Here is a 27,002-nt window from a genome sequence, read left to right as displayed (position 1 = left end):
TCCTGTCTCAAAAAACTACAAAACTTATTTCTATGACTGAATTCACGGGGTTTGTTCCCTCTGGCACTCATGCTGAGCTAACTTGTTGCTCTAGGTACTGTGTGGAGAGGCGGGAGAGGACGCTGAGTGCCATGCTGCCAAACTCCTGGAAGTCATCATTCTTCAGTGCAAAGGAAGGGGAATTGACCAGGTGATACATATTAGAAAAGTCTCCTCCTGGACACTTACATAAAAAATGTCCATGCCTGATTGATATTCTACTTATATTTTGATGGAAAAGTAAAAAGGCAGCCATAGCTTGTACTTGCTGGTGCAAATCCTATTTGAATAATAGGAAAAGAAAAAAAATACTCATAAACATTCATGGCAATGGTAACAATACCAGAATACAGACAGGAGCATGTGCAATGGAGGTCATATGTGGCTTGCAAAGTAAAAATCGTGTGTGCTAGATCCTACTCCGAGCAATTAAACAGAGAACCCTCGAGCAGAGAAATGACAAGATCAAAGGCCAGGGTTTTGGTTGCTGAGTGTGCGACCAATGAATGGGTCTTCTACAGATGAACAAGGAGGCTGTGGCTGGTGGGGGTGTGAGGAAAGCAGTGGGAAGGAAAGAACAGGATTTATAGTAGGAGATTTTGTAGGAAGCATCAGAAAAGAGAAGGCATTAAAGGAGAGAGCCAGGTAAGAGCAAGAACCTGGGTTTGCCTACAGAACCTTCCCTGGAAAAGGAGGCCAATGGGCATGTGGGAACAGAGTCATGCCACCCACGTTTATTACCTACAGGTGGTAATAGATGTTCATAAAACAAAAAAGTTTTCTAGGGTCAAATGTAGAGGAAAATGGGACAAACAAAAGTCAACAGATTCCATTGTTGTGTGACTGGAGTGGGTCTAGGAAGCTACATATTGTTCTCCAAGTTAAATATGGAATGGTTTTGCTTTCTAAACCCTAGGGCTGTAGTGATTGTCTTGAAAGGGCTGTTTAGATAATGCTAGTACAGTGACTTGTCTTGATATAGAAAGAAGGAATGTGAAAACTTACGTTTGATGACTTTATCTCATCATCGACTTTGGAGAGTTGTATGAAGTTGGAAAAGGTGACCACTTCAGTTTGGAGGGCTGTGGTGAGTAGGAAGGAGCTGGATACTTGTATAGTCAGTAAGAGTCCACAGTGTTTGTATTAGACTTGGGTTGCAGAGGGACTGAGAAGCTCAAGGCTTTGTGTTAAAGAGCTGAGGACTGTTAGTGATCAAATGTTAGTGTGGACACCACATAGAACCCTCAGGTATAGCCTGGACATAATGCCTCTCTGTTTCCTGTCAGCTAGAGGAATCAGGTTTGACGTTTTAGTTGAGAATACTTCAGAGGTCTCTGTGAGTTATTTCTACCAGGAGGGCTGGTATATCCTATCTGTGATGTCACTGTTGTTGTTGGTGATCTGCCATTTATTTATTTATATATTTATTCATTTCTTATTGAATAAAATATTTCTATGAATATATTTTCCTAAGTCATCAGTGTAGCCAGAAGTTTCTTGGTCCTACCTGGCCCTGTAGTCCCGCAGCTGTTTATAAAATAATCACTCAGAGGCTTATATCAATTACAAACTGTATGACCTATGGCTTCAGCTTCCCACTAGCTAGCTCTTTCATCTTAAATTAACCCATTCCTATTCATCTACATGTTGCCACGTGGCCGTGGAGTTACCGGTCTGCTGGCATCTTGTTGCTCCTTTGGTAGAGTCTGGCGTCTCTCTCCACTTCACCCTTCTCTCTGTATCTCTGCTTGGATTTCCCGCCTGGCTGTAAGCTTTCTTGCCATAGGCCAAAACAGCTTTATGTATTATCCAATGGGAGCCACACATATTCACAGCATACAGAAAAGACATCCCACAGCATATCAGTCTTGTTTTAATTTAACAGAAAGGGATAATTGTTATATTAATTTTAAAACTTAAAGGTTCTTTTAGCTCTTGGTGGCTTTACATATAATAGTAAATATTTATTAAACTTCAGTTTTGAAACTATCAGAAAGAGGGTTTGTTTTTTTTTTAGTGGGGGGGTAGTGGTGCTTGGGACAGGGTTTCTCTGTGTAGCCCTGGCTGTCCTAAAACTTGCTCTGTAGACCAGGCTGGCCTCAACTTAGAGATCTGCCTGCCTCTGCCTCCTAAGTGCTGGGATTAAAGGCGTGCACCACCACAGCTAGCTCAGGTTAATTTTTCCTTTTGACTTTACTGATTCTTAACTAATTATTTCACCATGGCTCGTGATTTTTAATGTAGATATCAGACATTATGTGACACAATCCACTCCAATCAAGAACATTAAGTATCTAAATGAGAAATAAATGCTGGAGTTTGTAGATGTAATTCTAAACGGTTCTTAAATAAGAAATACAGAGCCCCATATTTGGGTGAATGCTGAAAGGTCAGAGAAACAGAACAGGCCACAGCTACATCACCTTGCCAATTCCTCAGCTGATCCTGTTTCCTCAGACTGGATGCCTCTCAGCTGAGCTGTGCTGCTCAAAAGCCTAAATGCTTAACCAGGCTATAGTTCCTGGTCCTCACACCTTACATACTTTTCTGCCATCACTTCCTGGGATTAAAGGCTCTTGTTACCATGCCTAGCTGTTTCCAATGTGGCTTTGAACTCACAGAGATCCAGACAGATCTCTGCCTCTGGAATGCTAGGATTAAAGGTGTGAGTGCCACCATTTTTTGGCCTCTATATCTAGTGGCTGTTCTGTTCTCTGACCCCAGATAAGTTTATTAGGATGCACAATATATTGGGGGGACACAGTACCGCCACAGGAGTTAGCATTGTATTCAGAGGACTTGAGACCCACAGTTTTGTTTTTTCTCAGCATTTTTGAGCTTTTGTGTGTAGTGGTAGGATTTTGTTTTTCAAGAGACAAATGGATCATGTCATAGTCTCATTCATTTATTTCCAAATTGACATCAATCCTATCTTTGTCATTTACCTTAGACATGGAAATGGCTGAGGGAGTGAGCTGTTTGGAAGGAGGAGCCCACAAGCAATCTCCAGCTGGCTCAGTGTGGACAGGAAAGGGAGTGAGACTTCGTAGACTGTCACTTTCTGTTTACTTAGTCTCTTGGTCTCTCTGAGTTTGATGGGAATGTAGGGCTTTAAATGTCTCCTACACACAGTTGAAGTAAGCACTATTGTCACAAGACTCATTTATTGGTGACACAGCCAGCATCAGCCTTCAGGATGTCTCTGGGCTGCAGTGTGTGGGTGACTCTTGCTTCTGTCCCATCCTCCAGTGTGTCCCGCTGTTTGTCCAACTTGTCTTGGAGAGATTGACCCGTGGTGTCAAGACCAGTGAGCTGCGCACCATGTGTCTTCAGGTGGCGATCGCTGCGCTTTACTACAGCCCTGAGCTGCTCTTCCACACGCTGGAGCGAGTCCAGCTGCCACACAACCCCGGACCTGTCACTGCACAGTTCATCAACCAGTGGATGAACGACACCGATTACTTCCTGGGGTACGTGCTTTTCTTGGTTTCATGTTGCTTCAGTGTTTGGGAAGTTTATGTTTTAGTACAGTGTTCAGAGATGATATTTATATCTTGGGGACTATTTTTAGTATATTATTTAAATTTTTGAAAATTAGGGATATTTAAAAATTTATTTATTCTGTATCTGTGCCAGTGTATGTGTGTGGGCACAATTGTGTCATGGCATGTTGCAGAGGATGTCTGAGGACAGCTTTCAGGAGTTGGTTCTGTTTTTAAATCATGTGGGTCCAGCACCTTTACCTGCTGAGCCATCTCTTTAATCCAAAAAATTAGAAATATATTTTGAAGTATAACCTGATGGTAAGATTCATTATACAGTAATTAATATAGTTGTTTTTAATTTTGTTTTCAAGACATATTTCACGTGCTCAGGCTGGCCTTGAATGCTTGATCCCCCTGCCTCTACCTTCTGAGCACTAGGCTTTTAAGATTTATTTTTATTCATGTATATGTGTGTATCTCTGTGTGAATGCATACCATATGTATGCTGTGCATGTTTGGGTAACCTCGGAGGCCAGAAGAAGTGTTGGATCTCCTGGAGCTGGTGTTGTAGGTGATTATAAGCCACATGTGGATTCTGGGAATCAATTTCAGGTCCTCTGGAAGAACAGAAATTGTTCTTAACACTGAGGGTTTTTTTTTCCCTAGCTTTTGTCTTTTAATTTTTGATATTTTTAAACAAAGGAAGCATTTCACAGAAAAATATGTCTAATATAAAATAACCAATTATTTTTCCTTTGGAATTAAAATTTTCTTATTCTGTTACAGCAGAGGCTGATGGTAGATGTGTGTGTAGCCAGTCAAGTCAGCATGATAGATGCTGACTTTTTGAAGTATTTTTTGGCACCCGGGGTTGGTGTGGATGGAGCATATCTGCCAGAAAAGCTGAGGACCAGGCCAGGAGAGCATGGTCTGAAGAGCTCTTCATTTTCCCATTGTGTAGAAATCTTATGCTGCCAAATAGGCATTTCATCTCTAACAAACCTCATTTTGCTAATGTTCAAATACAGCTCTTTCATTAATCATAAGTAGTATTATAGCAAAATTCAAAATGCTAATTGCAGACTCCTATAAGCCTTTTTTTTCCTCCTGAAACCAAGTCTTGTTATAGAACCGAGGCTGGCCTTGAAATTGCTCTGTAGTCCAGGTTTACCTTGAATTTACAACCCCCCTGCTTCAGCCTCCTTGGTGCTGCAGTTACAGGTGTGAGCCACCACACCTGACCTCCCTCACAGGTCTTTGTGGGTAAGAGTTGGTTTGTTTGTTTGTAGAATTTGATTTATATAGGATTTCACTTGCTTTAGTCTTTCTAGAGCAGTGGTTCTCAACCTATGGGAAGTGACCTCTTTGAGTAACCTCTATCTCCAGAAATATTTACATAATTATTCATAACAGTAGGAAAGTTACAGTTACGAAGTGGCAGTGAAATAGTTTATGGTTGGGGGTCACCTCAACATGAGGGGCTGTGTTAAAGGGTCACAGCATTAGGAAGGTTGAGAACCACTGTTCTATAGTTTGTCCTTTGTGACCACATCTGCAGACACCATGACCGGAAGATGTGTATAATAGGACTGAGCATCCTCTTGGAACTGCAGAACCGACCTCCTGCTGTGGATGCCGTGGCTGCACAGATCCTGCCCTCCATTCTCTTCCTGTTCCTTGGCCTGAAGCAGGTCTGTGCTACACGACAACTGGTAAACCGTGAAGATAACTTAAAGGCAGAGAAAGCCGACATGGAGGAAAGTGGTAACGTCTTCTACTTACGATTTTTACTATAGTTGATTTTGCTTTTTAGATTAATTTATCATTAATTTGTTATTATAAAAATTAAATTATTATTTTATGTACATGACTGTTTGCCAGCATGCATTTTTGTGTGCCATATGTGTGCCTGGTACCTGTAGAGGCCAGAAGAAGGTGTTGAATCTCCTAGAACTGGAATTCAGATTGTTGTGAACCACCCTGTGGGTTCTGAGGACCTGGGTCCTCTGCAAGAGCAACCACTGCTCTTAACCACTGAGCTATCTCTCCATGTGTTTCCTTTAAATTTTAGTCTGTTTGGAATCATTAAACAAAGTGTCTTTCTTTGGCCTGTGACACTTGATTGACTTACAAATTTTATCATGTGGGGTACATTTAGATTCCTTAGTACTTAAACTTTCAGTGACTTCTAAGTGGAGCCCAGTAGATGTGGTTTTGCCTTGAGAAGCATATGTGTAAGAGAATCAGATGGTCTTGACTATGGATTAGCAACTTAAGACTTACTGTTTTGTTTATACTAACAAGCTCAGTGAAAGTAGCTACCAATAACTGAGTGACTCCTTAGATTAAGTGTACACTGTCAGTATAAGAGTTCTATAGAGATGGATTTTTAAAAGAATGGTTCTTGGGTAATTTATCCTCAAAAATTATAATTTGAGATGTTTAAGGTTTAAACAAATTTAGAGTAAAATGTATGAATGCAGGCAGTTTAGTCAATCAAGAATCACAGGGCTGGCTAGATATTTTAGTGGGTAAAGGTGATTGCTGCCAAGCCTTATGACCTGAGTTCAAGCTCCAGAACCCACATGTCTGATGGAGAGAACTGATTTCTGAGAGAACTGTTGTAGGAATTTAGCAGAGTTGCTGTATCTGGGATAGACTTTAGAATGAATAGTTGTTTTCTAGAAGTACTTTGATCTTGAAGAATCACTGTGGTAAACAGTAAAGAATCTTTGTGGAAAACAGTGATTGTTTTCCTTCTGTGATTTGTAAAATTGTTTTTCTGAAGCAGGGACGCAGCCTTCGCATGACTTTGGTCACAAGATGCCTCTGGCACACCGGAGGCTCTTGGATTATTATGTACTGCGAACAATGCACAGTAAAGGATTAAAGCCATGAGGACAGTCTCGGGTGTTGCTCCTAAGATGTTATCTACCTTGACTTTTTGTTGTTGTTTGTTTCTGAGGTAGAATCTCTCATTAGTTTGGAGTTTTCAAAGTAGGTTAGTCTAGATGGGCAGGGAGCAGCCCGAGGGATGCACTCGGATTACAAGTAATGCCATTGTACTTTGAGTTTTTTGTTGGTTTTGTTTTCTTTTTAATTTGGGTTCTGGGGATTGTCCTCATGCTTGATGCAGACACTCCAGTCATTCTCTTAACTTTGTAAGTTACATGTAGCCAACCAGTTTGTTTTTCTTTACATATTTGTATTGTTACTATTTGTGAGCAGAAATGACCTCTTGGGGGCATTTCTGAGCACTTCATAATTGTTTCCTTAGTGTTTAGTGTTTAGGAGAGTTGAAGTCATTGTTGCTGAAAATACACATGAATGGGAACCATTCTGCTTTTCTTCCAATGAGAAGAGTGTGGGAGCCTGCAGTTAAATAGTATTCTTAATGTGAGTAGGTGGCCATGGCAGCTTTATTAATGTTCAGTCTGGGCCACTGAGTTTAAGAGGGTGAGGCCAGACAATCTACTACAGTAAAGATACAGTTTATAATTTTAGATAGATCCTGTGGTGGTTTCATATTTCAGATTTATTTCATAATCCTCGTTTTTCATTCTTTTACATCATTAATGGTCCACAGAGGAGATTTCCAGTGAGGAGGAGGAAACAAATGTGACTGCTCAGGCTATGCAGTCGCACAGCAGCAGAGGTGACGAGGACGAGGACGAGGACTGGGATGAGGAAGTGCTGGAGGAGACAGCCCTCGAGGGCTTCAGCACCCCGCTGGACCTTGACAACAGTGTGGATGAGTACCAGTTTTTCACACAAGCTCTCCTGGGTATGTCTTCAGCTCCCCCCCCCCCCCATTCCTCAAACCTGAAGGTGTTTTTAAACATCTGTAATTTCTTCCTGTTAGAAGTTGTTTTGGGATCTGCCCCCATATTGGTATAGACTCTTTAAAATTTTACCTTTTGCTGTAGAAGTATCCAAACATACTTTAAAATGAAAAAGGTCAGCACACTAGCACACTCGAAAGTCCCCTAAACTCCCATCGCTCTAGCAGCAGCATCAGGGTGAACCGCCAGCCGCCTTCACAGACGTCATTTTATGCACAAGTGTCTACCTGCTGTGCTTGGTCTCAGGCAAGAATAACCTATTTTTTTTCTCTTTCACAACTGAGATTTTGTTGGTTGAGGAGCAGAGTACACAGTCATTTCAATTCTTAACACATGTACCCAAACTCTGAAGAGTTACACATTGTGTTCACATATCCGAATGAAGAGCCATCTGCTGTTTCTCCTTGAGCTTACTCCAGTGATGTGCCAGCTTCAAACCTGGCAAGTTTTCCCTAAGACCTCACGTGACACTCAAAGGCTCACAGTCCTCAATTTCACTGACTCACAATTTTATGCCACTTACAGTACATACTTAAAATGTCCATCTTTCACAGCACATTATCACAATTGTTAGGAAAATTGACTGCCCTGACAGTTCTGACAGGGCAAGGACCTAGTAGTGCTTTTTAGAAAACGGTTCTACTAGAAACACAAGACTAGATATAACTGAAAATATTCTAGACACAAATGCAGAACTGAGATTCCAAATTACCATTTAGTATGCTTTGTGTTGTAGGATATAAAACTAGCCGCCTCTACAGAATGTTATGGTGACCCCCGAGACAGTCACATCCTCTCCTGATTCAGCATCTTGCTATTTTTCTGGTTGTACCAAAAAATAAACAACCAGCATGTGATTTAACCTCTTAAAAAAATCATTTATGCTTAAAAAATGGGGTTAGGTGGGACTTCCTCCCACCTTTTAAAAATGTTTCTAGAGCCACTAAAAAACTTGCATTTACAAAATAGTTGATAAAAATACCCCTCTGGATTGTAGAAGAAGGGAGGCGGGGACACTGACTGACATGATGGACGGGGCCTTTTTCGGCTTCATGTCCACTCTGGGAGGGGTGGGCTTAGTAACAGCCTTGTGGAGCAGTGCTTGGGCTCCACCTTTGCCACTCCGTCCGCGCTGACCTTCCACTTGGGCATCGTGGTGGCCCAGGATGGGAGATGCATGTGATGCTGAACTTGTCACAGAGTTGCACTACCTAGCTGCCACTGCATGAACTCACAAATGGCCATTTTGACATTTGTGAGTAAAGTGGTCCAGGTATGTGATGCTTAAACACTGTGGCCATGCACCTATTAATTATTCCAAATATGGGAAGAAACAGAGGGTAAGACCTGATGAAGGGATGCTTTTCCACATTAACTGTACTGATTTTGTACAGAAAGTAACACTTATAAGTTATAAGACTCCTTAAAGCCACACGTGTCCAAAGGCCTTGCCAAATGAGTAAGAGCAGTAGACTTGTATAACAGTGGGAGATGGACTGGAGACCTCACAGGGTAAATGCCACTGCAAGGGGGTGAAGAAATCATAGGCACATGGCACTGAAAACGCGGGATCAGGTGGGCTGGGCTCTCTAATTAAGATGCTGCAGCACCCCTGAAGCTCACTGAGTTTATTGCAAACAGTTGAACAGGAGCAGGTTGTAGATGCAGCTATAAACACTGGGTGGCAGGAGTTGGGAGGAGCTATAGTGGACATTTTCTGCACACACTGTCAATATTTGCACATGGACCCTAGGAAAGCTTTACCACTCCCATGGGGCTGAGGCACTGGGGTCCTTGACATGGCTGTACTCATGTCAACAACATACATTCAACTCAGGACTTCACTTGCTTCCTACGATAAAAATAGAGAATAAGCCAATGAAATACTTAGCAAATTAGTATTCTAACAGTTGTACTGAAAAAAAAAAAAACTTTAACTAATGTCTATTATTTGCTTTATGGTTAAATAGTTCTGTGGTTGTGTTATCATTTATTTCTACTATTAGATGTTTAAAATTCTCATGTGTGTGTACTGTTTTTGCCAACTAGGCAATGCCAACATTACATACCACCATTATTTAGTTCCAACACAAGTACAAGAGTGCTCTGAAAGCCAGCTGTGGAGATAGAAATAGGAAAGTATGCTCCAGGATGGTCATCTGCAGACACAGCATGCATCCTGAGTACTGCAGGAGCTTTTGGGTCTCGCGTACAACCTGAACATGCACAACAGTCTAGAAGCTCCTCTGCTGGGGTTGCACAGCCATCTGTGGACAAGCTTGGACAGACCACTGGGAAAGAAGCCTCCGAGGCATTCCTGGGAAGGATGGCATAGAACTAAGGGTGCTGCCTTGAATATGGGCCCTTTTTACCCAGTGCATAGTGGAGTGTTTTCCTATAAGCTGTTGACCTGATATGGCAGTTTACTTTTGGGAGTAATTAGGTTTGAAGTACACGATCTTCAGGATCCTAGGCAATGTGAGGTTGTTAGATCAAGAGTACAGTGTGGACTTTGATGGGGAGAGTATGTAAGTAGAGGACTTTAAGAGACAGGCAGAGGTGATGTGGGCTGGCCATGGTTACACATGGGAAGGGTTTGTAATGGTTTCCTGAGAGACCAATAGAAATGGGAGGTTGAGCTGGTGGGTGGTGGCGCATGCCTTTAGTCCCAGTACTCGAGAGGCAGAGACAGGCGGATCTCTATGAGTTCGAGGCCAGCCTGGTCTACAGAGTGAGATCCAGGACAGGCACCAAAACTTCACAGAGAAACCCTGTCTTGAAAAACCAAAAAAAAAAAACCCCAAAAAACAAACAAACAAAAAAAGGAGATTGAATTGAGAGCATTCAGAAAGAGAATGTTAAACTTTGTTTCAGTTGTGTTAAGTTTGAAGTATTTAGCTGGAAAAGTCCAGGAAGAGAAGGGGAAGATTTTGCACAAGGGTGCAGACTTGGGCCCTCAGTGTAGAGACAGAGCTAGTATGGAAGGTACTAGGAAGATTCCCAGGAGGATGGTAACAGGTGAGTCCAGGTGTTCCCCAGTGTCAGTATTTTAGGGAATATATATAGTTGGGGAAACTTCCAGAAGAAGAAGATAGAAAAAGACAGAATTAGGGAAACCACAGATTTGTAAAAGGGACTTTCCTTGGGGTTCCTTATAGTTGGGTAAATGGGCCCTCAGAAATGACTGTCGGGATCAGTTTCATCACCCTGTCTCTTACTGTCTAAAATAATGTCATTGAGATCTGATCATACCACTTACTTTTCCTGAGATAATAATGGTCACTGGCTTTCTTACCTTTTTTCCTCCAACCCCCCTGAAATGCTATAGCTGTACAGAATCGGGATGTTGCCTGGTATCAGCTGCTGGTGGCACCACTCAGTGAGGATCAGAAGAGGAAGCTGCAGGAGGTGTACGCACTGGCGGAGCACCGGAGGACAGTGGCAGGTCAGCCGTCCTTTCCACAGTCATATGTCAGAGGGCCACCACCTGCCTTACTTGATTGAAATGGCTGAAGAGCAGCCCCTCCATTGTAATGAAGAATTCCATTGTCATACGGCTCTTATTTTGTTTTTAAGACAGGGTCTTTCCGTGTAGCCTGGGCGGACCTGCACTTGTCATCCTCCTGTTTTTACCTGTATGTGCTGGAGTTACTGATCTGTGCTGCTTCTCCTGGGCTGTATGGTTGTTCTTTCTCTCTTTTTCTCTTTGAGATGCTGGGGTTTGAACTCAGAGCTTCACACATCCTGGGCAAATAATTTACCAGTGAGCTACGATCCTAGTCCCACTGCCCACCCGTCTCTCTGTCTCTGTCTCTCTTTTGAGTTAGGGTTTCACTTTGTGGCTGGCCTGGAACTCATTGTGTAGTCCAAGCTAGCTTCAAACTGACTATCCTCGAGCCTCAACCCTCCCGCGGGCTCAAATTACAGGTGTGTGCCACTGTGCCTACCTTTTTTTCGTCTTTTTTTTAAAGATGGAATGTTGACTAGCCTAGCCTCAAACTTAGAATCTTTGGGCTTGTTATCCTCCTGCTTCAACCTTCTGAGTAGCTGGGACTATAGACATGTCCCTGTGCCACCAGGCCCAGTTTGGTGGTTCTTTTTAATCATAATATTCTATCTCTATCAACACCATTTCACAGGTAGGGGTTATTAGTGTTTTCCCTCGCTGACATCTTCCTAATGCTTTTGTGTGTGTGTGTGTTAAATTTTTATTTTATTAAGTAATAAAACAGTAGAATACAGCTTTTACATGATTAAACCAAATAAAAATTTCAAATTAAAAAACCGAAAACACTGCAAAAATACCTGAAGAAAAAGCAGTGGCTCAGTGGTTAAGAACCCTTGCTGCTCTTCCATTGGACCCAAATTCAGTTTCCAGCATGCTAATCGCAACCACATGAAACTCCAGCTCCAAGGGACAAGATAGGCCTCCCTGACCCCATAAACACACGCAAATGAAAATCAAACAAATCTCAACAAAACAAAAGTCAACCTTAGCATAGTGACGTCCTGAGGATGTACTTTAGTTGGTAGACTGCTCACCTAATACGGATAATAAACCCTGGGTTTCATCCCAAAGCACTGCATAAAAACCACATGTGGTGGTGCAGGCTTGTAATCTGTGCACTTTCGAGGTGAAGACCGAAGGGTCAACAGTTCAAGGTCATCCTCGGCTGTGTAGTTTCAACCAACTATGGGGTGGGGGACAACGACGCAGTTGCCTTTCTGATTCCAAGCCTACTGAGTGGCACTACAGGGCTGAGCCAGAGGTGGCTCCAGTGAAGGTGGCTCTTTTCCTAAAGCCGGCTGGAGGTGGATCCTTTGGAAACCCAGCCCGCTCACACATTTGGTCACCGTGTATCTTAGGCTTCTTCAACTTGTGGGAACTTTGGAAGTCACCCGGTAGTCGCTACTCTCATTCCCGTCCTTCCGACAGTTATCCTCGTGAGGAGCGCGCGGATGCCTAGGACCAGGGCGGCAGCAGCCTCCAGGTCCGGGGTTCTCCACCGCCCTCGCTTTCTATAGTGAGGCCCGGGGCTTCCCGTCCTTCACACCCGGCGTTGCTAACTGGAGGCCAGCTGGGTACTCCCTGCCGCCCTCCTTAAGGGGGTCTGTCGGGGTAGCGCACCGTTATCTCGATAACGTGCCCTGCAAACCCTACAGCGCTGCCCACAGCTGAGGGGGGTCGGACAGCAACTCCGGCAGAGAAGTCTCCTCCTAATGTTTTAGAGAAGTTAAGGGTTGGGACAGATCTTGTTCAGAAAGACTTAGTCAGTCCATTGCCCACCTAATGTCTCAACCATAGATGGACTAAAAAAACTCTGTGGATCTTAGAAGGAGCTCGTATTCTTGAAAATGAAATGCCACATTACTCAGTTTACCATCGACGTTACCCAGTACCTAAGGAGATCCACTTAAGAGGAGGAGACTTTATTTTATTTTGGCTCTTGGTTCAGTCCTGGCCACTTGGCCCCCTTGGTTTTGGGCCTCTGGTAGGAGTGTGAGGTAGAGAAAATGGGCTCGTGTCAAGGGACCTCAGAAGCAGAGAGAGAATGGGGCTGAAGCGGGGGCTGAGCAATTAAGAGCACTTGCCACTCTTGTAGAGGACCCCAGGTTAGGTTCCCAGCACCCACATCAGGTGGCTCACAACTATCTGCAACTCCAGTTCCCTTTTCTGATGCCTTTTTATGGCCTTTTGGATACCTGCATACATGTAGCATACACACACACCCAATAACCTCACTTCCTCCCAGGAAGCCTCTCCTCTTAAAGGCTCTCCTACCTCCCGGTAGTGCCAGAGGCTGGGAACCAAGTTCATCATATGGACTTCAGGGGACATTTATGACCCAAATCAGAGCAAGTTCTCATTTATATTTGTTGGGATTCATATGTTGGTGATGTCAATTTTCTGCTTTTAAGAAGGAAAGATTGTTTAATGTTGGGATTTTGAGCACACTCCTGGGTTATTAGTGGGAAAAACTTTTTTTTTTTTTTTTCTTTTTTTGGTTTTTTGAGACAGCGTTTCTCTGTGTAGCTTTGCGCCTTTCCTGGAACTCACTTGGTAGCCCAGGCTGGCCTCGAACTCACAGAGATCCGCCTGGCTCTCCCTCCCTAGTGCTGGGATTAAAGGCACGCGCCACCACCGCCCGGCTGGGAAAAACTTTTTGATTACAAAGTATTTCAATGGGAGACATGAGCGTTTTAGGTGAGGACTGTTCTTCAGGGTCCCAGTTTTTGTCGGCATCCTGTGCAGAGTGTAGCCTGCAGCTATTAGCTCCAGCCTAGAACTGTTTACATTTCACCTATGTTAGTTAGCAAATGGTTTTTTCATGATAAACATAATTGCTTGTGAATGTGGTTTTGTTAAAGGCTGGCATTCAATTAGGTGACACAACAGATTCCAGGAATCACATTCATTTAGAGTTGTAAATCCATAAAAAGAGCCAGGCATGGCAGCAAGGCCGGGAGGGGAATTGGTGTCTGTAATCCCAGCACTTGTGTTGTGGAGGCAGGAGGATCAGGAGTTCGGGGCCATCCTCAGTTACATAGCAAGTTAGAGGCTAATCTGGCTACACGAGACCCTGTCTGGAAACAAACCAAACAGTCCATCATCATAAAAGTCCGCTTCTTCAAAGTTCCGTTCCGTGTTCTCACCTTCAGCATGCCTTGTTTTCCCTCTCCTCTTTTCCAATAGCAGGGCGGCTGCACATTTGAGGACAAGGGCATCTTCTCTGCGTTTAACTTTGGGGTTGTGCCCAGCAACAACAGAAAGGCGCGTCTACGGTTCACGACCAGCAAGCATCACCGCCGCCGCTGTTCTCACGGGATGCGTGAGGGCCAAGAGGGGAACAAGGGTCTGTGCCGTCGGCACCAGGCAGCCATGGACTCGCTCGCCTTTCCCTCGACCCTTCTTAACCTGGCAGATATATTTTTCAACAGCTACTGTAATGTACGAAATTAAAGAAAAGCAGTCATTGACTGGAAAGGACAAAGCGTCCGCTCTGAAGGCTGAACGCTGAGGGGTTAGAGTTAGGGATCGGCGCATGCGTCTCAGGTTTTTGCCATGAAGAATCAGTGGATTTATGCGGATAACAGTGCCTTTTGTTGTACATGAATTATCAGAAAAATTTTTTTGGAGTGTGTTGCAATTTTTTTAAATCATAAAACATATTTCTAGATATCCTGTAAACCTTGGTTATATGTCATTTCATTCTGCATTTTACTCTGCATTGACTGTCTGGCAGTTAGTGCAAGTCTCTCTCTGGTTTCAGAAACATCCCCGCTCCCTTTGACCACCCTCTGCCCAAAGGCTCTCTTCATCAGACTTCATGGCTTTCCTAAGAACTGTCGTGCTCCCTTTTCCGTCACGTGTTTCCTCTTGAATGGGGTGGTGTTTCTTCAGGATCGCAAATGTGTTGACTGCGTTGGTAACCTGCCAAGTTCAGGCTTTACCCACTTGTTGGCGCCAGCCGCAGGGGCCTGTTGGTCACTGGACTCAGCAGCAGGACTGAAGAAGTTCTTAGGAGTCATGTGTTTAATTATACTGCAGGGGTTGGGGGCGTCCAAAGTCGAAGACACATTGAAGTTCTAAGCAGAAGACAGTTTCTGGGTGGGGACTTGGTTGGTAGTTACCATTCCAGCCATGTTGGACAGGGCCCAAAGCATCTTACATTTTTTCCCTCTTTTTTCTTTTCTCCTTCCATGCCTCCCTCCTTTCTTTTTTGAGGTAGAATCTTGCTCTGTATGCAACTCAGGCAGGCCTCAAAGTTGCAGTCCTCTTGACTCAGCCTCTGACTGCTGTTAATATACCCAGCTGATTTTTAACTTGTTTTTTTTTTTAAGTTAGGGTTTTGCTACATAGTTCTGGCTGGGCTGGAACTCTCTGTGCAGCTTGGTCTGGCCTCAGACTTGTGGCAATCCTGCCTCAGCCTCCCAGGGATTGGAGTTAATGGCCATTACAGAATTTTTTTTTTTTTTTAATTTAGTAAAAAGTCCTAACAGATCCAACTACCTGCTTTCTCACAGTCTGAAATTTCTCCAGCTTGATTTATTATGGCTCAGTTGTTTTTTAAAATTCTCCAAGGTTTGGTCTCTTGGTCAGCTGGGTTTGTAGGTGAATGATGTCAGTATGCAGATGAATTTCCCAAACCATTCAAAAGCAGAGTATGAACCACAGTGCTTTCATTTAGCAAAATGAAAATATGTCATCAGGACTTGTTGTATTTCTGGATGTGATACAGATTTTGTTTCTGTGAAATGCCTGTAGTTTAAACAGCAACTGGCAGAATTTTCTAGGTGCTTCCTGAATTACCAACTCTTACTATTTTTTAAATATTTAGGTTATTTAATTTTTTTTCTTTTTTTGCAGACGTATCTTGAAAAGCCATACGTTTCAGAGTGAAATGACCTTGTATTTTCCAATCCCTCATTTTTCAGGGCACCAAAGCTGCATGGCCTCCAGCAGTTAGAAAGGAAGGATTGCACTGTGGGGGGTTCTAGATCTCTGAAGTAGTTTGGTTTCTCCCATGTCTCGTGTGGTTTAATTGTAACAGGGGTAATTTGCTTTCACACTGGATCTTGGGGGGAAGGGTTCTGGAGATGAGACTTTGTGGTGAATTGTCACCTGCAGTATTAAAGGGAAGACATATTCCTGCATACCACCACACCTTGTTTTTGAAGCCAGAGTCATTGTATGGTTTTGTTACCAGAAGTGCTAACTGGAATGTGATCTGGTTACCTTGGAAATGCAGGAACTTACACGAATGTACTGTAAAATAAAATGTGGGCTGATATCCCAGGAACTGAACTCTGCTAAATGGAATATTTTCTGGAGTGCACAGGTTATAACTCATCGGCATGTTTCCCTGACTTCCAGGAACCTGGAACAAGAGGGCTGATGGTATTGAGAGGACAACAGGAGAAGTCAGAACCAGCAGGTCTGACATGAACAGTGAGAGCGTGGGAGTACTTCTGCAGGTCATGGTAGTGCATCCTGGTAGGCAAGTGCTAAAGAAGATGAGACAGGAGGAGCACTGGTTTGAGGCCGACCTACACAACTTTTAGAGCTGGGAAGGGTGAAACACACCTGTAGTTCCAGCACTTGGTAGTAGGAGGATCATAAGTTCAAGGCCATCCTCATCTACATGGTGAGTTGGAGGCCAGCCTGTGTGATGGATGACTATCTCAAAAATAAATGTATAAGAATTTAAAATATTAAAAACTGAATTGAATAGCACGTCAGAAAGGATTATACACTGTGGTCACACGCAATTTATCTTAAGGGATTTGAGAATGATTCGACACATGTAAATTAATATACCTCTGGGACAAAACCATCATCATTTCAATAAACATGGTAAAAGTATTTGATAAAATTAGCATCCTCCAATAATAAAAACTTCAAAAATCAGGTATAGCAAGAATTTGCCTCAACATAGTTTCCTATGTAATAAATTCAGGTAACACCATATTAAATGGAAAGTTAAAAGCCTTTCTTCAGAGAACTAGAGTAGACAAGGGTTTTAACTTTGGCTGTTATAGTTCTGGAAGGCCTAGCTTGAGAAATTAGGGAAGAGAAAGAAATAGAGGGCACCCAAATCAGAAAGAGGTCCCTTTTTTAAAAAAGTCTTTTAACTTTCTTTTTATTTATTCTTTGTGACTTTCACATCTTGCATCTCGATCCCATTCATTTCCCGTCCCTATGTATCCGTCCTCTGCCCTTGCAACCTCCCCCATCACCCCCACCAGATAAAATAAAATTTAAGAGAACAAAAAGGAAACAACAACAAAAGAATAATCTCGTTATGGAAACTGTAGTGTGACACAGTAAACCCTTTTACCCATAGATCTTCACTTGCAAGTGTTCATTGTAAAAAGTCGTTGGTCTGGTTCAAGGCCTCTGGGACTCCTCTTGGATATCCTGTTGTTGCCGTGTGTCATGGAGATCCTGAAGCTTTGGGTCTGCAGGACCAGCCCCTTCACATGCTCCAGCAGATCATAGATGGGATGGATGTTGGGGTGAGCCAACTCATAACCCTGGTTCTGGCCCTATGTAGTTGCAGGATTGATCAGCCCACCAGCTCTCCCTCATCTTCATCACCAGGTGAGCTCTCCAACATTGCCTCAGCCAGCTCACCCCTTGCAGGGATGAGCAAGGGGTGGAGCCAGTTCTGTTTTCATGCCCCTGGGCTGGTTCTCCCACACCTACACTTTCAGGGCCAGCTCTACTGTGTTGCCCAGGCGAAATACAGGGGCCATTCTCTGGAGTGCTGCATGTGGTGAGGGCAGGGACAACTTTCCCACCTGCCACAGGAGGCGAGGGCCAGGGTGGGAAGGCATCTCTCCCCAGTTCACACCACCATATGCAGATGAGGGGTGGGGCCAGGTCTCCCATGCTCACATTCTAGGGGCCAGTTTACCTTCTCCCTGTCAGTAGGGTCACTTGTACTGTGCTACCCAGGTGAGGTGCTGAGTCCACAGAAAGAGGACTCTCTATCTCTGTTTGCAAATAGCATGATTTTAAATTTTATTAATTTTTAATTTTACTGACAGAATTTTTTTTATACAGTATATTCTGGTTATGCTTTTTACCCTCCTTCAATTCCTCCCAGATTCTCCCCACCATATTTTTTGTTACATTTAGTGTGTAGTATGTGTGTGTGTGTGTGTCCTGCCATAAAGGTTCTAGGATCAAATTCAGTTGTTCAGGCTTGGCAGCAATCACCTTACCTGATGAGCTATCTTGGGGGTCTAGCATGATAGTACATGCAGAAAAATCTAAAGGTACAACTAAAGACCTGTTAGGGATAAAAAGTTCCATTAAATTGCAGAATATAAGATTTACCTATCAAATTGGCATATCTATACTAGTAATAAAGTAGTTGAAAAACCAAGAGAATAATAATGATGTTCCTTGATTCCAAGATGGTTTCAATGATTCCAAGATGGCCCTAATGACTTCAAGATTGCCTCCATGACTCCAAAATGGCCCCTGATCCAAGATGGGTTTCAGTGATTCTAAAATGGAGCCCATGCCTCTAAGATGACTGCCAATGATCTTGTTCAATTGTCTTATGTGTCTCTGCGGTAATGATGATGGCAAGCAGGAGACATTGTAGTACAACATTTTAACATTCCATCTTGGATGGATGCTTTCTCTGAACTGTGCATGTAGTAACAAGCATGGGCAAGAAGTCTTGCATTAGATTTCAGCAGAGGCTGACTTGTGTCTCTGCAGTGTTTAATGCCATCCTCAGCTCTACTAGTCTTCCTGAAACCACAGGGACTTTAGAAATTCAAATAGACAAGGGACTCACTATATATCAGCCTTATCAAGATAGATAGGAACCCATAAGATGAAGCCCAATACTTATGAAATCTGTATAATCACTTCTATGATTCTCATACATGCTTATGACAATCTTGAGGATAAGCTCATGATGGAATGCTTAATAAAGTATTGTAAGCATTCTAGCCAGGTGTGGTAGCTTCCATGTTAGTTCTTGAGAGCTGGAGGCAAGGAAATTGCCAAGAGTTTGAGGCCAACCTGGGATAGAAGACAGACAGTCCTGATAAGATACTAGGGGAAGCCAGGTGGTGGTGGTGGTGGTGGTGGTGGTGGTGGCGCACGCCTTTAATCCCAACACACAGGCGGCAGAGGCAGGCGGATCTCTGTGAGTTTGAGGCTAGCCTGGTCTACAAAGCGAGTTCTAGGAAAGGTGCAAAGCTACACAGCGAAACCCTCTCTCGAAAAGCCATAAAAAAAAAAAAAAGATACTAGGGGAAGTGAGGCAGTTTTTAATATACTGTTTTGCAGAAAGGAATGACAACAGCATAGAGGATTATTTTAAAGATCATGAGAAACTCCTATTTGCTCCCTGCTCCTTTTTTTTTTTCTTTTTTGGTGTGTGTGTGTGTGTGTTGTGGTAAAATGTACATAAAGATAGGGGCTGGAGAGATGGCTCATTGGTTAAGAGCACTGGCTAGTCTCAGTGGACCCAGAGTTTGGTTTCCAGCAGCCACATGGCAGCTCACAACTTTCTAAAACTCCAGTTCCATGGGATCTGACATCCTCTTTGTATTTGTTGGGTTCTCTAGAGGAACAGAACTGGTAGAATGAATTATGTATATTAAAGGGGGATTTATTAGAGTGGCTTACAGGCTGTGGCCTGCCTAGTTCAACAGTGGCTGTCTCTCAGTGGAAAGGCCAAGAATCTGATCGTTGTTCAGTCCACAGGCCGGATATCTCAGCTGGTCTCCAGTGTATGTTGGAATCCTGAAGAAGTAGGTTCTAATGCCAGCAAAGGAGTGCCCCAGCAACAGGAAGGAGAACAGCAAGAATGTGGGCAAACATGCAAAATGCAGAAGCCTCCTTCTTGTATGTCCTTTTATGTAAACTGCCACCAGAAGGAGTGGCCCAGATTTAAGGTGGATCTTCCTGATCACTTTAAATGATCAAGATTTAGGGTAAATCTTCACCCTTCAAACGACCCAATCAAGAATAATCTTTCACAGGTGTGTCCAGCTGATTCCAGATGAGGTCATATTAACAACCAAGATTAGCCATCTCCACAGGCACCAGGTATGCATGTAGTACACAGATATACATGCAGGCAAAACACTCATATACATAAATAAAATAAAGTAAAACAAATATACATAGAGACAACCCTCTCTCTCAAGGAGCCCATGCCACACTTAAACTATTCTATTCCTAAGTGACCCCTCTTGAGTTTAAATCTATGTTAAAAATCTTTTCATAATAAACTGTTTGCTTTTAAAAATACAATTTACCATTTGTGATGGTCTGAGTGACATGTCTCCCATAATCTTATGGCTGCGCGCGCGTGCGCGCGCGCACGCACACACACACACACACACACACACACATACACACACACGAGGCGATGGTAGTAAGCATGGCTCCAAGAAACCCACAGAGACAATTTCTGCTTTTAAATAAGCAGTTGACTGAATATGTCAGAGCCTGACTGAGCCACAGAGCTGAAAGGGTTTGTTTTCAGCACACAGTGCACTGACAAGAACACTTCTGAATTGGGCTTGTGAGACTGCTCAGCAGGTAAAAGTGCTTTCTCTGTAGGTCTGGTGATCTGAGTTTGATTTCCAGAGCCCACAGTGAAAGGAGAGAAACAGTTCTGAAATTATCATCTGACCTTTGTATGTACACATCACACACAGACACACACACACACAAATAATGATACCAATACTACTAATATTACTACTAATAAATAATAGAATAAAAAGTCATGTTAGAGCCGGGCAGTGGTGGCACATGCCTTTAATCCCAGCACTGAGAGGCAGAGGCAGGTGGATCTCTGAGTTTGAGGCCAGCCTAGTCTATAGATCGAGTTCTAGGACAGCTAGGACTACACAGAGAAACCCTGTCTTGAAACAACAACAAACAAAACAACAACAACAACAAAAAAAAAGTCATGTTAGCAAGGATATGGAGAAAGTGAACCCCTGTGCTTTTAGTGGAAATGTAAAGTGTTACTGTTAGAAAGTTCAGGATTGCAGAGTAAAGAGACCACCACTCTTGTCTGGACAAGGCAAATTTTACTCTTGATCAGGAGGGTGTACTTAGAGGAGTGAACACACAGAGACAGGAGGTGCATTTGGTTTTTATTCTAGCTCAGGTGGTAACTGTTTTTCCCCACTGGCTGGGGTCTAACTTTGCAGTCTTCATTCAGTTGGCCAGTCTGAAAAAACTGGCACACAGGAAATGAAAGAATGGGAAAGGAGTCAGTGCTCCAAGGAGAGAGGGGGTCACTGTTCCAAATTCCTGGCATCGGGCTTTTGTGTGTGAGTGAAGGGGGATTAAAATATTTGCATAAATGTCTTACAAGGTATTTGATAGAAAAGACTCATGTTTGATATTTTTTTACAGTACCATGGAAAATACAGAGGTTCCTTAAAGAAAGATAAGCTAGAATTATAGATAATGCAGCAACCCCACTTCTGGGCAAATATTAAAGGACAGACACCACCTTGCTAAAGTGATGTGCAATCTAGCTGCTAATGGGAATCATTGGCCAGAGTCAAGATATGAAAAAGCCCAGTTATATCCTTGTGGATGAACACAAAGAAAATGTGGTATTGAAGGAGGAATTCAAAGTAATAGAATTGGTGTTACAAATGACTTACTAATAGGTTTGTTTAAGAGACATTAAATCACACAAAGTAGGATTTAGCTGAGGGAACACTGCCCCACAAACACCCCAAAGATAAGTAAGTAGTAATCATCTGCTGTTAGAGATAAGCAAAATTCATGACGCTAGGATGTAAGTGTTTGTTCACCAGGACTGACCAGCCATTAGGCCCATCCCCGAAGAACAAGCCTCTAACAGGAAGCTGAAGGAGGCAGCTCAGGGTCACAGCCAACGTTGTCCTGGGCGTTCATAAAGGCTCCCTTTCTCTTTGAGAAAAGCATAATTCTGCCTGATGGGTAAGATGACCCCAGGTAGCAACTATATTCCAAAAGAACAACACTGGTGTTATCTTTGCTGTGTAATATCTCCCATCTGACCAAGTGGCCAGTCTTGCAGTTTCCTGTCTCTGTTTAAATTGTTCAGAGTGTAACTTGGGGCTGGAACCTAAAAGAAATTTAAGGATGACAGCATATGTAAAATGCATAAGCCTAAGGTGTAACACCCTGCAGATCCCACTTAACTGTGGAAATTAAAAGCATGAATCTAGAACTAGAGAGTAGTGTGATGGTTTCCAGTGATGATCCAGGGGAGGGCTGGATGTTGGTCAAGAGACACAAAGTTTCAGTTACTCAGGATGAGTATTTTGGAGACTTTAGCATGGTGCCACTAGTTAACATACTGCATTCTCAAAACTAAGAGCAGATCTCCAGTATTCCCACTCCAAAAACAACAAACCAGAGCAGCAGTAGCTCTTGGAGGTAACGGACGTGTTAATTAGGTTGGTTAAGTCAGTCACTTGACCTCATGCAATACACATTACATATAGTTTTTGTTGGTTATCTTTCCATAAATCTGGGGAGATCCCCCCCCTCTTGTGTGTGTGTGTGTGTGTGTGTGTGTGTGTGTGTGTGTGTGTGAGAGAGAGAGAGAGAGAGAGAGAGAGAGAGAGAGAGAGAGAGAGAGAGAGAGAGAGAGAGAGATTGAGATTGTGGGGCACTCAAGTTCATGAAGATTACGGATAAGGCTTTTTTCATTTTTCTGACTGCAACATTTCCACATCCCTATGCTGGCAGCACACTGAAATCTCTCTTCTTGAAATGGCTCCTGCACCCCCACTCCAACCCTGCTCGGGGCAGGACACAGGTCCCCAATGGACCCACTGAGTGGTGTCGATGTCCCCACTGTGTGCACTCTGGCATTGTCGCTGTTAGCTTATGTGATAGGTATTGATGTGCATTACTCCAGGAAGGGCTGAACCACGATCATACTGTCTAGGTCAGAGAGTACACATAAACAAATATTCTGTGGTTAGTCTGGCTTGCAAAAATGAATTAACATTTTAAAATCAGTTTCAAACACTGAAATTTTTGCATGGAGCTAGCTTTTTGACTCATTTTGAAAAGCTGGAAGATTTGGCATTAAAGGACTTACAGTTGTTTAATAGACACAGTGAGCTGGGCTGTTAGATGAAGCCATGCTCTTTAGCTCAGTTAATTAGCAGCCTGGAGGCATCCACATGTGAAACTGGGAGACTTCACCAGGCTTTGTACCCATTGCTTCAAACTCATTGTTGAATGAACCACCTAACAGCAAAGTAAGCTTGTCTTCTTGCTTATAGACTGCCATGTTAGTTCATAGTACCTACCTGTGTCAGGGCTTTTCCCAGCCTAAAAAGGCACAGGACAGCACTCAATCTCTTCTAATTCAAACTTGGACCCTCACACATTAAACAGAGAACTTGGCCCACCACTAACCCAATCCTTGGTTACGATTATGCAGGTGTCAAGAGTGGCCTATGCTCACATCCTTTTAATCGTTGTCTCAGGAGTGTGCCACCCCTGCTGATTAGTTCACTTCGAAGTGGTTTTCTTTTCTTTCCTTCCTTCCTTCTTCTTCTTCTTCTTTTTTTTTAAAGATTTATTTATTTATTATGTATACAGAACAAGGTGCCAGATCTCATTACAGATGGTTGTTTGCCACCATGTGGTTGCTGGAAATTGAACTCTGGTCCTCTGGAAGAGCAGTCAGTGCTCTTAACCTTTGAGCCATCTCTCCAGCCCCCTTCTTTGTGTGTGTGTGTGTGTGTGTGTGGCAGGGAGCCGGGGTTTTCTATTAATTATTTTCTCATTGCTGCAAACAAATACCTGAAAAGATAATGCAGGAAGAGTGTGTTCTGGCGCGTGGTTTGAGCAGATAGTCTATTATGTTGGGGAAGGCAAAGTGGCAGGGGCTCCCTGGCAGCAGGATCACGCCTGAGTCCTCACATACTGTTAGAACAGGAAGTAGATAATGTCAGTGGTCTCCTTTTTCTCTTTTTTTATTCGGTCAAGGACCGTATCCTGTGGAATGATGCCACCTATGTGAGGTTGAGTCTTCCTTCCTCAGTTCAGTCTCTCTGGAAATGTCCTCACAGTCAGACCCAGAGATGTGTCTCCTAGGGGATTCCAAATCCAGTCAAGTTGACAATGATTAACCATGGCAAGATTGAGCCTATGGCCTTGCACACAATTAATTTGCTTTTTAGAGGAAGTTCTGAGTCCATTTAAGGAAGCCTCCTGGGCAGCTCTGATTCAGGTAGGTTCCTTTAATTTTGTCCATTCTGCTTTGGTCTATGTTTTCATACGAACCTGAGGCAAGGACATTGTGCCCCAGTGGGAGGCCAGCTGGGGCCAGAAAGTCAAAGGTCCATGTTGTGAGTCACCTGAGACCACTTGCCTCTATAACCCAGAGCAGAGTGAAACCAGACCTCTTGGTGAGAGTTACTTTAATTATTATTCCTCAAACAAACGTTATACTCTGCAGAAAAAGAATGTGAACACAGTCCCCCACACCTGACCTATATCCACCAGTCAGGTACTCTTTGTAAGAACAACAGTGGTGTAAGGCTGTAGATTTCACACTACACATTTTATAAACAAAGATTGTCCGTCTGATTTTGATTCTACTTTTGCATTATGGTTGGTGGGAGGGAACTAGTAATGGTTAAACTACTGAGGTTTCATCTTGATTCAACACTTCCACTACTTCCTAGTGTGGCTCTGAAGGTCAAGTCCAAGCCATTGAGGCAGCGTAATCCCCTAGCAATGTTTTCTTCAATATGCTCTGAGAATTTTTCATTACTAGATGACAACTTGCTACTATGGAGTATTCAACCAGAAAAATGAAAAGGGAATGAAGAGTGAAAATTAAATTAACACCTTCTTAGAAATAACACCTTTAGCTCATGAATAAAGATGTGTTAGAGATTCACATTAGGTGTTGTCAAGATCTAAATGTCACCCTACCTTCTGCATCTGTTACCATTGATACCACCTCTTCAAAACAGAGCTTAAAAATAACCTGAAAAGACCTGGGGTTTCAAGAGCACAGTTCATACCAAACATTGAGAGTGGAATTTTTTTCCCTGAAAAAATACATTAAAATTAACTCTCTAATACTGTACCTTCAAGAAGTAAAATATAGCAGAAGATAATAATAGTGAAACTATCAAGTGAAACAAAACATGTTAAATTTTTTTTTTTTGAGACAGAGTCTCTCTGTGTAGTAGCTCTGGATGTCCTGGAAGTTGTGTAGACCAGGCTGGACTTGAACTCACTTAGGTCCACTTGCCCCTGCCTCTTGAATGCTGGAATCAAAGGTGTGGCACACGTCATATGTTTTAAACTAAAATGTTTTGCTCCATTTATGGATATCTGAGATAGTTTTCAACTTTTGGGACCCAAAAAGGTAACAAAGTATTCAAAGTGCCCATGCATTTTAGGAATAAATAGTCATTTCAATGGCTTCAGTTTCAAGAGGTACCCATAAGATTGTGGTGTGGGGACAAGTGTGGCCAGCAACTGGCCGTCTTTCTCTTTCTCACAGGGGTAAACTGAGTGAGTAAAGTGCTACTTTTAAGATCTATGAAGGGGCCAGGTATATGGCTCACATATAATCCTAGCACTTGAAGGCTGAGGCAGGAGGATTGCTACGAGTGTAAGAACAGTGTATTAGTTACTTTTATGTTCCTGTGATAAAATATCCTGATGAAAAGAAACTTAAGGAAGAGTTTATTTTGGCTTATCATTCCAGGGGGGCAAGTGTAGAAGGTGGCAGGGTAGGAAGAGCAGAGAAATCACATTTCATCCTTACATGGGGGTGGGGGGAGACAGACAGACAGACACACAGACAGACACACAGAGAGAGGGAGAGAATGAATACGAAATAGGGTGAAGGTATCCTCAAAACCTACACTCAGTTGACATATTTCCTCCAGCAAGACTTCACCTCTGAAAGCTTCCATAACCTCCTTAAACAGCGCCACCAACTGTGTCTCTAGAGACATTTCTCATTACTGACCACAGACAGCTTGGAACACATAGTGAACTCCTGTGTGGTGGTTTGAAGAAAACGGCTCCAAAGGGAGTGGCACTGTGAGGAAGTGTGGCCTTGTTGCAGAAAGTGTGTTACTGTGGAGGTGGGCGTTGCATGCTGTCATGTTGCACTATGAAGATAATGGACTAAACCTTTGAAATTGTAAGCCCTCCAATTAAATGTTTGCCTTTGTTAAAAGTTACTATGGTCATGGTGTCTCTTCGAATTGATAGAAACCCTAACTAAGACAGTAGTTGGTACCAGGTACTGGGGTGTTGTGATAGGCCTGACCATGTGTTTGTTTGGAGGAATGTGGACATTGAGAGTTTGGGTTAAGAAAGCAATGGGATGCTTTAAGCACTGCTTAATGGGCATACCAATAAGCATGGGAGACAGTGGTGCTAAGAGTGATTTGAACTGTGTGTGTGTGGGGGGGCTGCTCAAGAGGTTTCAGAGGAGGAGAATTCTAGTATATTGCCTAGAGATCATTCTTGTGATATCTTGGTGAAGGAAGTGGCTGCCTTTTGCCCTTGTCTGAAGAGTCTGCCTGAGGCTAAAGTGAAGAGATTTGGATTAATTCCATTGGCAGAGGAAATCTCAAAACAGCCTAGTATTAACTCTGTTGTGTGGTTATTATTGGTCACTCATATATTTATAATGAAAAGGAACAAGAAAATGTAAAATTAGAGAGAAAAGGAGCACCAGGAAGTAGAATGGATCTAAATCCTGTGTTCAAGGAGATAAACAGATTAAGAAATGGAGTAAAGGGAGTAGTGACCTCAGGGCAAGATCCCACCAGCTAAGTTTCCAACTTGTGCAAAGGAATTAGAGAAAAGCTTAGAGCTGAGTGTGCCTTTAACCCCAGCACTCAGGAGGCAGAGGCCGGCAGATCTCTGAGTTTGAGGCCAGCCTGGTATACAGAGCAAGTTCAAGGACAGCAAAGCTTAGTCAGTGAAGGTAACCATTGAAAACAGGAAGCTGGTGAAGATGTAATTGAACACTGGGGCTATGTTCCAGCCCCAGCAAGCAGCAGAACTTGGCAGCTTTGGCCATGTGGTTTTGGAGTTAAGGATAGAAGAAAGGGACTATGGAGTTTGCCTCTGTGTCTAAGG

General features: G+C 43.1%; 1 protein-coding gene and 1 long non-coding RNA gene across 4 annotated transcripts in view; one reads left to right on the top strand and one right to left on the bottom strand.

Annotated features, from left to right (window-relative positions):
• The window catches only part of Ipo8 (importin 8), a 66,704-nt gene extending 50,532 nt beyond the window's left edge, over nt 1-16,172 (top strand). The window contains exons 20-25 of one of the 3 annotated variants that reach the window (XM_006986670.4): nt 95-190; nt 3,289-3,509; nt 5,083-5,288; nt 7,111-7,308; nt 10,695-10,811; nt 14,061-16,172. In XM_006986670.4, coding sequence (XP_006986732.1) covers nt 95-190; nt 3,289-3,509; nt 5,083-5,288; nt 7,111-7,308; nt 10,695-10,811; nt 14,061-14,080 — 858 coding nt within the window. In that variant the 3' untranslated portion in view covers nt 14,081-16,172. Of the gene's footprint in view, nt 1-94; nt 191-3,288; nt 3,510-5,082; nt 5,289-7,110; nt 7,309-10,694; nt 10,838-14,060 lie in introns of all 3 variants that reach the window. The other 2 variants (XM_006986671.4, XM_006986672.4) reach the window with 2 other exon arrangements.
• LOC121828179 (uncharacterized) lies at nt 8,980-10,800 on the bottom strand. The gene is made up of 2 exons (XR_006070703.2): nt 10,662-10,800; nt 8,980-9,218 (listed from the first exon to the last, which is right to left on the bottom strand). It is a non-coding gene; the product is annotated as an uncharacterized LOC121828179 (long non-coding RNA).
• Nucleotides 16,173-27,002: the final 10,830 nt, after the last annotated feature.

The sequence above is a fragment of the Peromyscus maniculatus genome, chromosome 3, assembly GCF_049852395.1.
Source record: "Peromyscus maniculatus bairdii isolate BWxNUB_F1_BW_parent chromosome 3, HU_Pman_BW_mat_3.1, whole genome shotgun sequence".
Classification (NCBI taxonomy): Eukaryota; Metazoa; Chordata; class Mammalia; order Rodentia; family Cricetidae; genus Peromyscus; species Peromyscus maniculatus.
Note: the sequence above shows the minus strand (reverse complement) of the source record. Positions and strands in the feature narration are given on the sequence as shown.